Here is a 17,500-nt window from a genome sequence, read left to right on the forward strand (position 1 = left end):
TGCAATCAATTTATTTGACCATTTAAATAAACAAATGTAGTTGACAACATTTTTGCATTATATATTTATTTATATGTAGCTCAGATAAACTGCTTGCAAACACTTAACTTTTTAAAATTTTGTATTTTTTTTTTTTACTGCACTATTATTTTACAAAGTGAAACCCAGTCATAATAAACAAGCAGAGTAAATGGCTTTTAGATGCATTTGAAAAACACAGAAAGGGAAACATGGACCAAAAAAGGAGAAGCTTTTTTCATTGTCCAACTGGAAAGGAGTAACTGTTGACATCAGTGAACTACCGGCTCCGTGTTCATGAGAAGGGATGAGAAATATTCAGGTCATTATGATCCCTGTCTCTTACCTCTGATAGTATGCTCTGAGCACGTCAGGAGCGTGATGCCTGGCCATGCTGCGCTTCATCCTCTTCTGAAACAAACACAACAGAGCAGGTGCTTTAACTGCTAAATATATTCACACAGCTCTCAGGATTACATGTGATAGCAAAGAAAGCTACTGCGGGGCCGATGGGCTCTCTCTGAAGAACCGCTCTATTGCGGGCCGGTACGGTTCGGCTTTCCGCTGCGGGGCTGATCACGGATTCAATTCAAACGCGTCAGCCGTTGCCGTGGTAACACAAACACCATACGAGGTGTAAAGACATTTCTAACGTCACAAAAGATTTCGGTTTCCAGTAAATGTCTTTTGAACTTTCTATTCGTCTGTGAATCCTGAGAAATAAAATGTACGACGGTTTCCACAAAAATATCGATCATCACGACTGTTTATAACACTGATAATAATCAGAAATGTTTGTGAGCAGTAAGTCAGTGTATTATTCTGATTTCTGAAGATCGAGTGACGCTGAAGACTGGAGGAAGCTGCTCTTCACAGAAATAAATGATACTTTAACACACATTCACTGAGAAAACAGCTGCTTTAAATTACAATCATATTTCAGTTTTTACTGTATTTTTCAAAGATGCAAAAACAAGAGGAAAAAATGTGGTATTTTTATTACCTTATGTGTCCACAACTATGATTTTATTTCACATAAAGAAACAAAACAAAATATTGTTGCAACATTTTACATAAATTGAGATTGTATGCATGTATATATGGTCAAAAAGCCATGTTAGAAAGGATTCAGTGCTATGCAGGCTACTAAACCCAATATGTCTGATTAGATGACCCTGCTCAGATAAAACACACAATGCTTGCTCTCTCTCTTTGTCTCTTTTCCCACAGCACAAAGAAAGAGTAACTAGCAGTCTCCAAGTGATTATGAGTCTTACTTTTCCGATATAAATAAGACTAAACATTAAAACCAATGTTTTATTTTAGCCCATGAAGCACTTCCTCATTGGATCCAAGCACACGTCTCATAGGTGACCTCTTATGATCTCAGAAGAGACGTTTTCATTAAAAACACCCAAAACAGCCTCGTGATGGGGGCCGAGCTGTTATTCCAGTGAAAGCCCTGGCTCCGAGGGGTCAGCTGGCCCCGCGCTTTCATTTCCTCCTCCACTAAACTACAAGCGCTCCGGCTTTCATTTCTAACGCCATTCAGCGGCGTCTTAACCCGAGGACAGCGCTTAAAAACAACTTATTTAAAAACGAGAGGAGTAATTCAGCGGAGACCCGGCGCGTGAGTGACAGCTGTCGGCCGGATGATGAATGGCTCTATTTTGTGGCTCCGCAGCCGTCTGCCACCGCAGCAGCGGCCATCGATCATCATCGGCTGTCAGACGCCCAAAGCGCCCGCGACAGCGCGAGTCAGCAAACATTTAGCACACCGAGCCGCGCTGCACCGGGAAATTATTATTGTCAGAATAATAATGGTTTAGCATAATTTATTACAGGTCCGGCAAATAAGCAGCGGCTCGATGTTATTAGACAGATGGAGGGGCCGGGTTGGCAGAGGTCCACCGAGACTCAGGCGAGAGAGAGAGGTGTGTGTGTGTGTGTGTGCGTGTGTGTGTGTGTGTGTGTGTGTGTGTGTGTGTGTGTGTGTGCGTCGGTCGGGGGGAATCCTCCAAACCAATCAGAGAGTTGGCAGTTCAATTACACAGAAATAAGGGGACATTCATCATTCAATTAGGCAGCTGTCAGGCCGCACAAAGGAAGAAAACTTCTAACCTGGTACTCCTGGGAGAAGATGCTCAGAAGAGTGGACGCAGGAAGACTGGAACAAATAAAAGAAGGACAAAGTTAATTACCAGAGTGCATTGCACGCAGACAAAGAGAGAGGAGTGCTTCAAAGGCGCGAGCGGCCGGCCTGTAATCTGCAGGAACATGGAAACAAGTGTGGCAAAGCTGTTCCAGATGAGCGCCTCGGACAGACACCGGAGAACCGGAGCGCCTACAGACCTCTCTCTCAGGAACACAGCGGCACACGCTCACTGGGTGTCAGAAACATCCTCACTCTTCATCCCTGAATCGCTCTTTTCAATTGGCTCTAAACAGTATGCTTTAATGTCTGAATAAATGCATGCGAAGGTTTGAAATGGTGGCTTTCTGTTTTGATCGTGATCACGTGACACAAAAGACCGGACGATTCAGCTCCAAGTAACAGAAATAAATGCTATTTTAAAGCAAATGAAAAAATTTAATATATAATATTACGGTTTTCTGTATTTTTGATCAAATAAATGCAGCCTTGACGAACATAAGAGCATCCTTTTAAACACACACACACACACACACACACACATAAATAAATAATTGCATCCAAAATAAAAGTGTTGTTCACATTTCATTTATGTACTGTGTATATGTTACTTTTAATGTACCGCAGCCACCCAAAGTCAAATAAAATAAAAATTGAACTAGACAAACAGTCAGAGCTTACATGTTAAGACTTTAAACAACCACCACAGATTATAATAAACCCAGTGTTACGATCTGAAAGGCTATAAAAGCACTTTTTAACAACATTAAATGTTCCTCTAAAGTAACTCTAAAGCCGATCTAAAGAAGTCTCTTCTGCTCAGGTCCTGAAACATGGAGGAAGCACAAAGACAAAAATCTAGATCAAACTAGGAAATATCCCTGATGACTAAAACAAAACTGCTCAGATGAGTCACAAAAATCATATATCAGTACATATCTCTAATATACTGACACCTGATTCGTCATCATTATCATTTCCTGTTTTATACGACACCATTTCCTGATTTATGCTCTTTTTTTCTGCCTGTTTTGGCAGTGACTTCTTCAAATATCATAATCAGTTTGTTTTCTCTAAGAAATATTAGAAAATAACAGATCTATTTAAGTCCATTCAGACTCCGAAGCATGTTAAACAAACAAAAAAATGCCCCGTTTCTTATTTTACGTCATCATTTTCTTCATTTTCCAGTTTTTTCCATCTGTTTGTTTGTGTGTAAGAGAGACTCTGACACTCGAGTCCCGCCAGCAGCTGAGGATGAGGATGAGGAGGATGGCTGGAGTTTGTGGGATATGGGGAACATTCCCACCGCAGCCGATGGCCTTTGAAACAGGAGCCTTTCATGGCAGGAAGCGGCGGCTCCCGAGGGCCGCTCAATTCCACGGATGGCCATAAGCTACATCCATCTTCAGCGGCGCTCAATGTCAAACACCTGCGGAGGGCATGCACCTGGAAAACAGATCCGACGGGAATATCCCACTCTCCAGAACCTCCTCCGCTCATTTATTCAGCATCGGAGCAGCTCTCTGTGCTGATTGGTCAGAACAAACTAGAGACGCACCAATCCGGAGGCCAGGGACCGGAGTTAGCCGTGAGCGCCTGTGCTGACGTCACACTTACGCCTGATAATGTACTGATGTGATGCCAGACAAGGAGTGAGTGAGAGAGTTATAGATGCATACTGCAGTGGAAAAAAAAAAAAAAAAAAAAAAAAAAAAATCAAATTATGATATGCATCGCACAACCAAGATATTATACCTTCAATATCAACACAATTGCAGTGGGACACTGATTTTATACAACAGTATTTCAATAAACTATTTAAAATGATATGCATTTTAAACACAATATGTATTGTTTTTGCTCAATGGCACTGAAAAAAATAGTTCCAATCAAATTCGCAGCTGTGTTTTTTGACCTTTTTCTTTGAAAAAGAATTATTTTTTATATTAATAGGCTAGAATTTGAAATTTTGCTGCAATGTTTATTAATCTTTAACTATTTTTAAATATTCTGTAAATTCTAGATCTTAAAAATAAAAAAAAACTACCAGATTAGGTCTTTAAAACAGTCAACGCAGGGCCTGTATATCTGGGGCCCTAAGCAGAATCATTTTGGCTAATTAATAGCTGCTGCTCAAAGACTGGGACTATAATCATTTTTAATAATTTTTTATATTAATAGGCTAGGCTCTATTTATTAATCTTTAGCCAATACAAGACAGCTTTAAAGAGAGTTTTCATCTTTTGTTAGGCCTCTATTTCTCAGGTGATCCTGTGAATCCTCACGTTCTGTTGTTTAAAGTCAAACAAATGAGTTCTTTTTAATGGATCACAGCCACGAACACAATCTTGTTTAACGTTAACGGCTGTCTGTTGTCAGAACATTAATGAACATGCAATCTGAATCAGAAAAATCATAATACAACTTATCCTGTTTTTTGATTATTGCTTGATGATCAAGTAAAAAGTCTACTATAACAAAGTACAAAAAACATATAGTTTTTTAATTAAAAATTGATTCAGTTTTCTTTTAAATGGATTTATTTCTTGAAAACATAACTCTATGGATACTTGGCTAGTGACTTGGAGCACTATCAGGGGCCACCTACTGGCGCCGGGGCCCTAAGCAGACTCTTAGTTGGCCTATAGGGAGGACAAATCATCACATCCTATCATAACACAATGAAGAGTACCTGAAATTGACTTCATAGTCATTTGACGTTGTATTTTTGTCAAAAGCATAGGCAACCAATGTCTGACAGAATTTGTTTATATATTTATTCATCGATCAAAAAACGGAATAAGAATGGATAAGAATCCGATTCAGAAGCTACAAAATGCCAACGATAACCCAACCCCACTCATCCGGGTCAGATGAAAGTCCCCACACGTAGAGCCGTCACTCAATCTCAGAAGAACAGCGCTAAGAAGAGAAAGAAATCAAAGTCCCAAAGTGTTGACTGAGTTCTGGATCAGAGAACATTCCAGTCACGAGCTCCGGCCAAATAACAGCCATTAGGTGAACACATCAACACCGGACCTTGACCAGCGCGCTCACACATCTGTTAGGCTTCAGATGGATTACTCCATATAATGATCGTGATTAGAGCCTAATTGCTAAATCTTTAGCCTGTTGAGTTAAAAGGAGGTAAACTGCCCTTAATATCTGTGAAAACAGATCTGTGTCAAACAATGGGCCGCACTTTGAATTATGGGCTTGTTTAGACTCACCGTTTAAGGTCTGAAAGGCTTTCCCACGAGTAAATACATCATCAGATGAAAAAGAGCTTTAGAATCAGCATCAACCCTCCTTCAGCAAACACACGCCACGTACGTGTTCCCTACACACGCTGATCAGAGGAGCGCCGCTGAAAGAAGTCTCTTCTGCCTTCGCTTGTTGAAAAATACAGTAAAAATACGCCAGCGTTATCGTAGTATAAAACAGCCGTGTCATTTATTTCTGTGATACGCAGCTGAATTTAGCCGCTTAAGAAACAGTTCTGATTATTATCAATGTTAAAAACAGTTGTGCTGCTCAATATTTCTGTATATTTCATTTGGCAGAAAGTTCAAAAGAACGGTTTTTAGTTGAAATGGAAATCTTTTGCAACATTTTACTGTCACTTGATGCATCCTTGATGAATAAAAGTATTCACTTCTTTCAGAAACAATGACACTTTGAAAGGAAGTGCCTTTCTAGCGCGTGACAGATGGAAGTATTACTGTAATTTATAAGTGACTGATAACAGCCTTAAATTTTTAATGTATTCGGTTCCCAAAGGAACTCCAATTTCATTTCAGCATTTAACTAAAGTCTAAGTCCAGCCCAAATGGAATCGTGATGAACCTGTCAAAAGAGCAGGCACTAATCCAGCGGCGTCTAGAGGAGAGCTTGGATCAAGCAAAGCAACTACCTTAAATGCAAGGCTAGCTGCTTTGGATAAAAGTATCTGCCAAATGCAATAATATAAATGTAATGCATTTAATTTCAAGTTGATTCATGCAAGAAACAATATAGAGTAGTCTTTTTTTTTTAACATGCCTAATGAGACAATAGCATGTTACACCTAGAGGAGTCATCTAGAGGAGATTTAGTGAAGAACACACGGTTAGCACTCAGACATTCAGGAGCAAACAAACATAGTGTGAGTGAGCTAATAATCACATATCACTAGCACTATACAAAGCAAAAGCAATAGTAGTCATCTTGTGCTTTATACAGCTGAGGTCAAAAGTTTACACCCCTCTATTCATCTCTATTCCGTTCATAAGTTTTCACACCCCCGCTCTTAATGCATGTTTTGTTTTTTCCTCTGAAGCATCAGAGAGTGTTTGATTCTTCTGTAATAGCTGCATATGATTCTTTTAGTTGTGCTCAGCTTAGGAAAAAATTTACCTCAAAAATCATACCATTATTGTTGGAAAGGGTTTAAAGACACAAATGCTGGGCAACCAAAGAATTTGTGGAAGATGAAGGATTTTTCTGAAGAACAGCAGACATTTAACTGTTCAGGACAAACATCTATCACTAAAAACAAAAGAAACATAGTTCAGAGAACCACTCAGTACTGAGAAGTAAGGGGATGTAAACTTTTGAACTGGGTCATCAACTATTACTTTCTCTGGTGGGACTAATACTGCACTACTCCAGAAAAAATATGCAATGCGTTATGTTACTTTTGAGATACTTTTTAAATATAAGCAGGGCTTGACTGTTTGCTTTTAGTATTTAGTAGACGTTATTTATGGCAAATATAAAAGGCCTTTCACACTAAAAAGTCTAATCAAACCTCAAGTCAAAGGAAAAGTAACTTCATGTCTGTACAGTAGATACAGGAGAAGAAGTTCACTACTCTTTGAAGCACAATTTGATCCAGAGTATTTTCTTCTTATTAGTATGGTTAAACTGGGTCAAAGGTCAGCAGCAAAACATTGTTAAATAAAATGATATTAGATACATTTGTATAAACATAATTATTGCAGGTTTCCGTCATTTTTTAGTTTTAGTTAATTTTGATGAATGCTAAATCAGTTTTTTTGCCAGTGACATGAATTGATGCACATTCACATTTAGTCTAGAACTACACTGTATTCACAAGTAACTAGCACTACATTTTGAACAAGTAGCTCAGATGTTTTCTTGTACATTAAAAAGTAACGCATTACTTTACTAGTTACTTGAAAAAAGTAATCCGATTATGTAACTTATGCAACACTGCTTAAGAAAACATTCGGGTCAGTACTAAAAGAATGACATGATCCCTCTTATTGTGGTATACTTTGGAATACTTTCAGCTCTAAAATACTTCAGCTCTCTCTATATTATTTTGTACTATATAATATTACATAATATTTAAGGTAGAACTGATCAAATGTAAACACATGCCTTAAATACAAGGCTAGCTGCTTTGGATAAAAGTATCTGCCAAATACAATAATTTAAATTTAATGCATTTAATTCATGCAAAACAACTTGGTCTTTTTTTTAACATACCTAATGAGACAATAGCATTTTACACCTAAAATATAAAATCAAATCATTAATTGATTTTGAACAGTCAAATCAAATAATACATACATATATACATATACATACATACATATATATATATACATATATACTATACATACATATACATATATACACACACACACACACACACACACACACACTATGTAATCTGAATTTCTATAATCATTCCTGAATTGAACCAAGAGGAACTCACAAAACAGCAAAAAAAAAACAAAACAAATCTTCCTGAATTTCAGAAAAATCAAGGGAAATGTTTCAGCAGCATTCAAATAAAGAGCATCATTAGAAGGTCATAAAGAGCGTAATGCTGATGGCCTACAGCGTGTCATTCCCAACACGATAAAACAGAAGGTCTGGAAACACAAGAGCGCTTTGGGAATCAGCCGCTCTGGCCGTAATTACCCTCCTGACAGCGGCGCATGACGCATTAACATGAGCCCACACCTTCAGCTCAGCTTCATCAAGATCAAACCTCCACACCGGTCAAAACACACACCAAACCCACCAAAGAAAAGGCTAAAGCAAACGGGAGCGTAACACCTTGTCGGCTTTCAGTTGGTTACCGTCTTTAATCATGGACTGAACCATTTCCAAGTGTGCCACTTTCACAAACTATTAATAATAAGAAACGGCAGCAATTAACCTAATGAATGCCACCTGGCTAATGGAGCGCCGGCACCGTCATATGTTCTGATAATAATGAGCGTTCGCCACGGACCCGTACGTGAAGATCCCGTCACATCCGTCAGGGAGACTCCTAATGATTGCAAGGCCTCGGAGAAAAGCATTTAATGTCAGGATTGCTCCTGACTGTCTGCCAGGGTTAGCGGGAGTAAATGCAGTTTAACGCGTAAACAACTGTGAGTGAACTTCATGATGTCACGACTTCACTAAACATCTGGAAACGGAAGCACGCTTAAACTAATGTGCAGCGGCGGTCCGAGTGCGTAGCGTCTGATAAACCCATCTTAGAGATTCCCCCCATAGTCAATATTTATCACTAGAGCAAAAGAGCTGGTGTTTGCGTCTCACGCTCTACGTATGCAAATCGCTCTAATTACACATGCAGATAAGTGCAAAGGAACATCTGCCTCGCCTCCATCGACGCTCGCCGGTGATGAATGTGACGTGTCGCACAGCATCGACGATCAAACCTCTCTCGGCTGCGAGCGGCCTGAAGGTCGCGTGTGATACGATGAAGCTAAAATGACACGCAGCTGAAATAAACATCTGAACGTGACTCATAATAAACACTGTGACGCACCATCATCTCATCTCATCATATTTGAGCTGAAGTGAGCGTGTTAGTCTGATCAGGCATTTCTCAACAGTTTACATTTTAATAATGTGCACACTTGAATAGCATTAGCTTCCTCTTTTTATTTGTACCTTGAACTAAATTAAAAACACAACATGATTCTAATCAACTGAATGAATCAGTGAGACGGTGTAAAAGCATGCACATTATTAATATTAAACAACTAATATTATAAAACAAATGTGACAAAAATCTGTATTTTTCTTACATTCTGAGTTTAATGTTTTCGTTTTCATTTTAATGTTTTAATTATTTTTTATAAACAAAAAAATTATCTGTTATCTTTTACGACTTAATAAAAACAAGTACTCAAATGAATCCATAACAACTAAATTCATCTTTAAAATTGGAAATAAATGAAAATGTAAAATACTTCTGTAGCTCAACAATTACCCTTGAACCTTAAAATGGTCTAATATGTCCTGTAGTCGGCTTTTTACTTCTTGTGTTAATGCATGCATAAAAGATCATTTTAAACAACTCTGAAAAAACATGCCTGTTTCCTGTTTCTGAATACTGTAGAAGAGAATCTGAGATGTTCTCCAGCTGTCGGAGTGGTTTCTCAATGGTCACCTCAAACACAGACACGTATAACACAATCCCAGCGCTAATTATGATCAGCCGTGAAAGGTGGCACTCGTAGCGCTATCTGTGACAGGACGTGTTAAAGTTATTTTGGTCTGGCCTCCAAGAGTCATTACTGCAGTTCTCCTGAAAACTGTCAGCAAAGCCTCCCTTACCCATCATGCACTGGGCATTGATGCTCTAGCGAGGAAACAGATTACGCTGACCAGCAGGCTTCCCGCCTGGAGCAACACTACCATTCTGGCCAATTTGTTCCATTCCAGCGCTGCAACTGATCCCGGTATACAACCACAGGCCTCGCTCGCATCTCACACACGTGTCCCACGCTTCCCCAGCACTTCTTGCTTGCATGTCTAAGGAATCTCACTTGCATCTCCCGAACATCTCCAGCGTATTTCCAATAAATGTTGCTCATCTCCCAACGTCACTCGCATCTCACGCAGGTCTCGCACACATCTTCAATGAGTCTTGCTCCCATCGCACACGCTTCTCCCACGCATCTCCAAAATATCTCGCTCACATCTTGCAAGTATCTACTCAAACACATCTCACTAACATCTCCCATGCATCTCCAACTCATCTTGCTCGCATCTCTCTTGCATCTCGCATGCTTCTTGTATATGAGCAGCACTGCTCATCACTGTCAGTCCCAGAAAAGCCATAACTTTATTATGATAAGACAAGCTAAAAGGAAGTGGGGGAGAGATCAGGAGAGATCAGGGTGCAGGATCAGGAAAGGTCCTCTAGTCAGAATTCGTACTTGCGCTTGAGTTCAGTAGAAATCCAGCTACAAAGCAATGAAATGTAATTAACGTTCCAACCCCTTTCCTGTGATCGACAGCCAGGGTGAGAGGATAACATACATACATAAAAGGTTTAAAACAGGCCAGTACTGTATTGTTGTTCATTAAAATAAGTGAACTCATAAAATAAAAGCACAATGCATTTAAAACAGACCGTGTCAAGATGATGATCTGATAGTAATTTCTGAGTAGAGTTAAGGAGGTCAGATATTTCTTGTGTTTTCATGCACGCCATTGTCTGCTCGCCACACAATCTTGGCAAAGCATGACAGGACTCACTACACGGAAGAATTTCATTCCGGTTCTCGCAAATCAAGGATGCTTTCAACATATCAGCCTTGACACTCTGAAAATGCATTCTCGCTCACATCCTCCTCTTTCAAGGGGCTGTTTTCTTCTGGTCTGACCGCATAAATGCTGGCAGCTCTGTGATTACAGAGAGAAGCCACAGGCCTGAGCTGACAGATCCGCTTGTGTTCACACTGAGAGAGGAGAGGAGAGCACTGCGCTCCAGATCTGCTGTCACTGGCCTGCCGTCTGAATGAGTCCAGGGAGGGCGTTCTGAGCTTCCACTGCATCGCTTCCTTTTTCGTTTAAATCTTTCTGTGCAATTTGTTACACGGGTATCTCAAGGAACAATAACGAAATGCTGTTGTTGTTGCTCTACACTGATTTTTTTTAGATTTTTGTTGAATACCCGTTTCATCTCAAATGCCCTAACATACAGGCCTGCAGTACCACGCTTTGACCAGAGAGGCACTGCAGCACAAACCAGTAACGGAAGATAAATCGAAGCGTTGACAACGATAGCTACATTCAATTTAAACACACATTTATTAAAGGTAGGGTAATTTCAAGGACTAGTTTTAAAAGCTTTAAAAGCATAAGATTCCACCCTCGCTACAAATCCCTCTGTGTGATACTACAGTAATAACGCTAGCTCGTACAGTAACACCGGGTGACGGATCATGTTTGTGTGAATTCTTCAACAGAAACAGTTCTAATATAGTAGAAAAATAAAAAGTGTAAAATAAATAAAAAAATTATATATATATATAATTTTTTTATGTACATTTTCTCCTTAAATAGTTTTATTTTATTTATTTATTCTAAATTTTAATTTTGGTCATCTAAAAGTCTATTTATATTGAAACAATTGCACTTTAACAAATTAAAACAAAATGAAATTTGTTCCCAAATTTTGTGCTTTGTTTTCATTTTTCTGGATTTACTGTTTAACAAAAATTGATCAAAAACAGTGGTAATCAAATAAAGGCATAAAATATGAATTTTCTTTCTATTTTTGTGGAAGGGGTGGGTTAATATTTCTTAAAAAAAATGGATGAAATGTAAGCGCATTTATTTTTTCTTCTCTCCTGTAAAGCACTATTCTTTTGACGGGTTATCATAAAGACCTGTGTGAATATCTGTTAGCGTTTTATTCCGTCAGCGGGTCGTGGATATCGAAGGCCGCTCCAGTGTAGTCATCTGGACTAAGCCGTTAATCGCCGTCACCTCCTCAGGTCCTCAGGTACTCGTTCCCACAGTACAGTCTGCTTGGAGTTCATCAAACAGCAGCCAAACCACACACAAGTGACTCTAGAGCAGGCAGACTCAGCAGGCCTGGCGAAACGAGGCTGGTTAACGTCAGTCCCACTCGGCCGCTGGATTAACAGGCATGTAATGGGAGGATAACGGGCAGATGAGCGATAAATAATCAATGAGGAGCGCTTCTGCGAGTGTGCCATCACAAACACACCGTCTGCAGCCAAGCAATCAGCATATCAATGGCACAGCAGCCTCGGCACGGATCGCGCTAGATAAACCCCCGATAACAGAGAAATTAACAAATGCTTGACATTTGCTCGACATCCATTATTCTGACACTTCTTCGGGATTTCAAAAGCCTGAGTGCATCCTTAATCAAAATTCATATTCCCCAAGCGAGCCACTGGCACCATATTGCAGCCCGCCTCAGCGCTGATGAAAACGACACATTAGGGCCCCTTTCAGACGCATTAAGGGCCCTGGCGTGTGCAGATTCAAACACGCCCAAACGAGGAGCATCTGCCCGAGTCCCGCTCCCAACATCTCCCGTATCCCTCCTCATTCCGGCTCCGGAGACATATGCAAACCGGGTGGAACGGCATTTTAAGGAGGGCCGATCATTACACCCAAATTCATTCATGGGGTTGTACGGGGCCCGGCCGCGGCCCCTCTCTGGGGAGGAGTGACAGCGCCCCATATGATCCGGACGGCACTCTGAAGAGCACTTCATTTCCAATTCTAATGGCGAGGAGTCAGAGGAAAGGCCGGGCCGGTGTCAGCCCCGCCAGCCGCTCGGGATTTGCATGCGGCTCCATTGTGAGGCTCGGAGACTGACAGCACCGTGTCCAATCACAGTCCCTTCAGAGCAGCCAGAGCTCGGCCGCCAGGGGCCCGGCTGACAGATGACTCCAACATCTGTGTTACGGGAGCGTCCGGCAGGAGCCTGACAGGAGGACACGCTGCTCAGACGCATACGGCCGTTTATTCACACGAGCAGATGCCATTTATTCACAATTAACATTTATAATCAAACAGATATATATTGACATGTGGAAGGGGGGAGACCTTGTAGTACTTTTAGCGTTTATTAATGAAAACACTATTAATCGTAATGACTGATTGGTGCTGCCTGGGTTTCTGATGTTCTAGCTCATGGCAAAAGATGCTTTAATTCATTGTTGTTTTTAAGCTTTAAAGGGGTCATGTGGCGCTGCTAAAAATAACATTATTTTGAGTATTTGTTGTTTTCACATCATTTCACTCGTTCTGTACACTATTGTTGCCCCATCCTTATTAAATATGTTGATTTTCACGAAGGCGATCGCTCTGTCCGGTGCACACCTCACACGTGTGACAGGACTCACGAACTCTTATCATACTTCCAAACACACAGCATCTCCACGACAGCAGTACTACAGCCAGAGGTAAAACAAGCACGTCTTACCACGCAGTGACGTAGATTTGTGCTATTTCAGCAAGGCACGGATCAGTATTTATCCATTTATTTAACCCTTCACTCTCTGTAACACTCCTAACTTGGAACGGCATCATATGACCCCGTTAAATTTAAGAGTAATATTTAGGAATAATTGATGAAATATGCTAATCACCAGTGCAGCTGCTCTTCTGCTTTTAATCGAGCGCTCGGTGTTGGAATGTCTGTTTTTCTTTGGCTGGGTTGCCAGTTGGTGGAAAACCCAAGATTTTGCCATGATATTGGTAAACAAATGAACTGGATCAGATATCAGATCCTACATGATGAGAACATTAAACTATGGATAGCTCAACACATCAGCTTTCAGTGCGGGGCTCAACTCTTTCCGCTGTCAGCTGCTCTCGTTTCTTTGCATGTTCTCAATCTGGCAACTCACATGAGCGTCTAGTCTGATGAGGAGCCGGCAGTAAGTCAGTTTTCTGAATTAGGACTGTGTACTCGTTACAACCTCTGGCTGTCATTATTGCACATTATATAATGCAGATTGTTGTGTGGTTGCTAAGGTGTAATGAACACATTTTAGTGTGCTGCAAAGCCACATTTCTATCAATATTCTTACAACATAAGTAAAGGAATCATTTTAATTTAAAAAATACAATAAAAACGTGTTCTGATGGTATTTGAATGGTATTTTTTTCTGTATTTTGAATCAAATAAATGCAGCCTTGATAAACATCTACAAAAATATTAGTGTAAATAAATAATCTGTTTCCATTTTATTTTGCATCGTTCTTGAATATGTGAGATTTCTGATTAATTTGTCTAAAAGATAAAAGTGCAGTAACATAAAACTATTTGCTATTATGTACAAACCAGTGAGCTTATATTAATAATAATAAATATCACTCAGCGTATCAGTATAAATGTCTTGCTTTAAGAACGAGGAGGACGGTCTGACTGAAAGTGTGTTCATTGACATTGATTTCTCTTCATCTGCTGTGAGTTTGGAAATGAAATCATCAGCAGCATTATTTTAGAAATTACAAAACGTACGACTTGCGGTAAAATCTTGCAACGTTACACAGCACCGTCATCAAACACAACAAAGATAAAAATAAACAAAAATAACTGCATGTGCCGTTAAACCGTTGAGATGTTTATCTATCTCAGAACCTGAAGTAAATATTTTATATTTAAGAGTTTCAGCGGAGGAATCGCTGCGGTAGATCATTGGAGGAGGTCTCTATTGACTTGCAGTTGCACTAGTCAGAAACAGCCTTGCACTGCCTTAGCAACCACCCAAAACACCTTAGCAACACGGCGGAGAGAACTCAAACAGCGGCTGAGGAGACCAGCACTGCAGGCGAACACCACTTTCTCATTTTCTTGACAAAATGAATAAAGCAAATTCACTTGAGATCCAAACACTCGACCTCTTCACAACATCACTGGAACGCTTTATTAGCCCTCACGGCCTATTATAGCTTTAAGAATATTTGGAATAATCTCTTATTATTAAAACAAAATTCACATTTTATATTTGATTCTATTTCTATTTGATCTAAATCATTTTGTTGTGTATTTTCAGTTTTTGGACTATATACTTTTACTTAACTATATATGTGTATGTTCAGCTATTTTTGTTGTTATTGTAGTTAACTATAATATCTCTGAGTGAAATCGCTTTCAAAACACTGACAGCCAATCAGAATCCATCCTGCCTTGAGCTCATTTAAGCTCCAGTGCATTTAAAGCATCAACAAACACATGATCATCCTCTGACGTGAACGCTGCTAACAAAAAAGCAGTATGCTCAACACACATCACTGTATGAACATGGCACCTATAGATGTGTGTGTGTAAGGACAGGCCGAGGTTAAACCTGTGTGTGTGTGTGTGTGTGTGTGTGCGCGCAGCGCTGCGGCGTTCAGGAGATGAGCTCAGGGCTGCTCTGACAGAACGGATGAGGAAGGACAGAAGAGCCGGCTCTGCCTCTAGAACGGGGCTGTATTGGCAGGCCTGAGCGCACGCTACCAGATGATGGATGGCCCCGTCGATGTGTTGTGTCTTAAGAGCCCAGATTCCTGCCAGACCAATCAGCAGGCCTCCAGAGCGCCGCTCAGCTCATTGGACGAGCACAATCACTGTCTGAGCGCTGGGGAAAAGACGCACGTCGCCATATTTGGTTTTTCTGCAACATACAGTACACTGCAGAATAAAAAAAAGCAAAAAAAAAATACTGAAATGTCTGGAAAGGTCTCTGAATTTCACTGGAAATGATCCGCCTAGTTGCAGCTGGGCTAGAAAATAAGCCTAGATGAATGAAGTGAAATAAAGAATGCTTTATATTATTCAGGTAAGCCTAACCGTATTCACGTACAGAAATTGAATAATCAAATGTAAAACAACTGTATAAATTAAATGTAATAAATCTGTGTTAAAGCTAGGTTTTTTCCTATAAGACACTGTTACACATGGGTTTTCTTTCTCAGTTGTTCACAGATACTTACAGACACACACATTATGACATGATTTAGCTTCTAAACAGTGCCCTTTTTTCTGTTTTCATTTTTATCAAAAAGCATGTTTAACTAATTAAAATCAAGCATCTTCATCACATCACATCCATTTGTTAAAAATGCAGCAATGTTTAGAGCCCTAATTTATTTTCTCTCATTATGTTTTATTGTTAAATTCTGATTTATCTTGCCTAATTATTTGAATGCGACTTTATTTATTTATTTTATTTACTTACAGTCTTATAAAACGTTTATTTAAATTTGACTGGATATAAAATCGTATAAAAACAACAATTTCACTTACATAATAATTATTGAAAATTATACAAACATGGAAGGAAAAATGAAAGTTTTAATTTTAGTAGAATAAATCAGATCTGTAGATCTGTCTCTTAGTGTTGTCCCAATAATCCAGCTGCAGTTTGACTAATTAAGATTAATTGCAATGCGATCTTTAATTTTTTAAAATGGTTAAAAACGAGCAAATGCATGCATATTGTATATATATATATATATATATATATAAATATATGCATGCATGCATGTATATTTAAGGACATTATGTGTTTATATAATAAATGTATGCACATATAAATTAAAGGAATATAAAAGTATACATGTAAATACATCTAAATATTAGTGATCTCGATGCTGGACCGATACAGCGCGCAGGTCTAGTAAAACCCGTCCGGCTTGGGTTTGGGTTGTACTTCAGGCAGTCAGAAGAAGAACCGCTAGCTCTGAACCTGCCTGCAAGACAAAACACGGCGCGAGCGCGAACGAGCGAGGCCATATATCAGGATATTCCAGGAGGACAATGGCATATAAAGCAGCACATCTGGGGCACGAGACTAATACACACTACATTCTGCAAACTGCTGACGCCAATAAGAGCGCTGCGCTGAGGGTGGACGTGTATTCCTGCGGGACTCGGGGGCCGGACTCTAGCTGTGATTACAGCACGATGAAAACAGGAAGCTCCTGCTTCATATGACTTTCTAAGTGACCTCTGAAGAGCGGCGGCGTCTCGGGGGTCTGCCGGGATTACATGTGTTACATTCAATAAAGACACGCTCTCATTGTCACGGACACACACACACACACACACTCAACATATTCACCATACGAAAGCGCTATTTGACGATAGTAGATCAGATTAATAAAACACAGGCTTGAGTTTAAGTGCGTCGGGTCTTGTGTCTCTAGATATTTGCTCTAATAAAACATCACAGTAAGAAGCACGACTAATTTAGAGAATGGCTTTCTCCAAAAGCTCTGATTTAATTTTATAAAGTACAGCAATTAACATCAGTGTTGTCATTTTATATTATAATGCGTTCATAAAATTAAATGAAAATATTAATATTAAATGAGTGTTAATAAATTGTATTATTATTATTATAATAATATTACAGTATTACACTTTTTAATATTAATTTTATTTTTACTTGTGTCATTTTTATATATTTAATTTGCAATAATAATAACAATATCAATAATACAATTATTATTAGCAGTAGTATAATTATTTAGTGCAATAAAACGATTGTGATCAATCACATCCAAAATAAACGTTTTTATTTACGT

At 39.4% G+C, this 17,500-nt stretch overlaps 1 protein-coding gene across 3 annotated transcripts in view; it reads right to left on the reverse strand.

The window, feature by feature from the left end:
• Positions 1-17,500, reverse strand: part of cdin1 (CDAN1 interacting nuclease 1) — a 60,495-nt gene that overhangs the window by 40,993 nt on the left and 2,002 nt on the right. For all 3 annotated transcript variants that reach the window (XM_043262315.1, XM_043262314.1, XM_043262316.1), the window contains exons 3-4: positions 2,140-2,185; positions 365-429 (exon numbers count right to left, since the gene is read on the reverse strand). In XM_043262315.1, coding sequence (XP_043118250.1) covers positions 365-429; positions 2,140-2,185 — 111 coding nt within the window. The remainder of the gene's footprint in view (positions 1-364; positions 430-2,139; positions 2,186-17,500) is intronic.

Source organism: Puntigrus tetrazona, chromosome 17, assembly GCF_018831695.1.
Source record: "Puntigrus tetrazona isolate hp1 chromosome 17, ASM1883169v1, whole genome shotgun sequence".
NCBI classification, from domain to species: domain Eukaryota; kingdom Metazoa; phylum Chordata; class Actinopteri; order Cypriniformes; family Cyprinidae; genus Puntigrus; species Puntigrus tetrazona.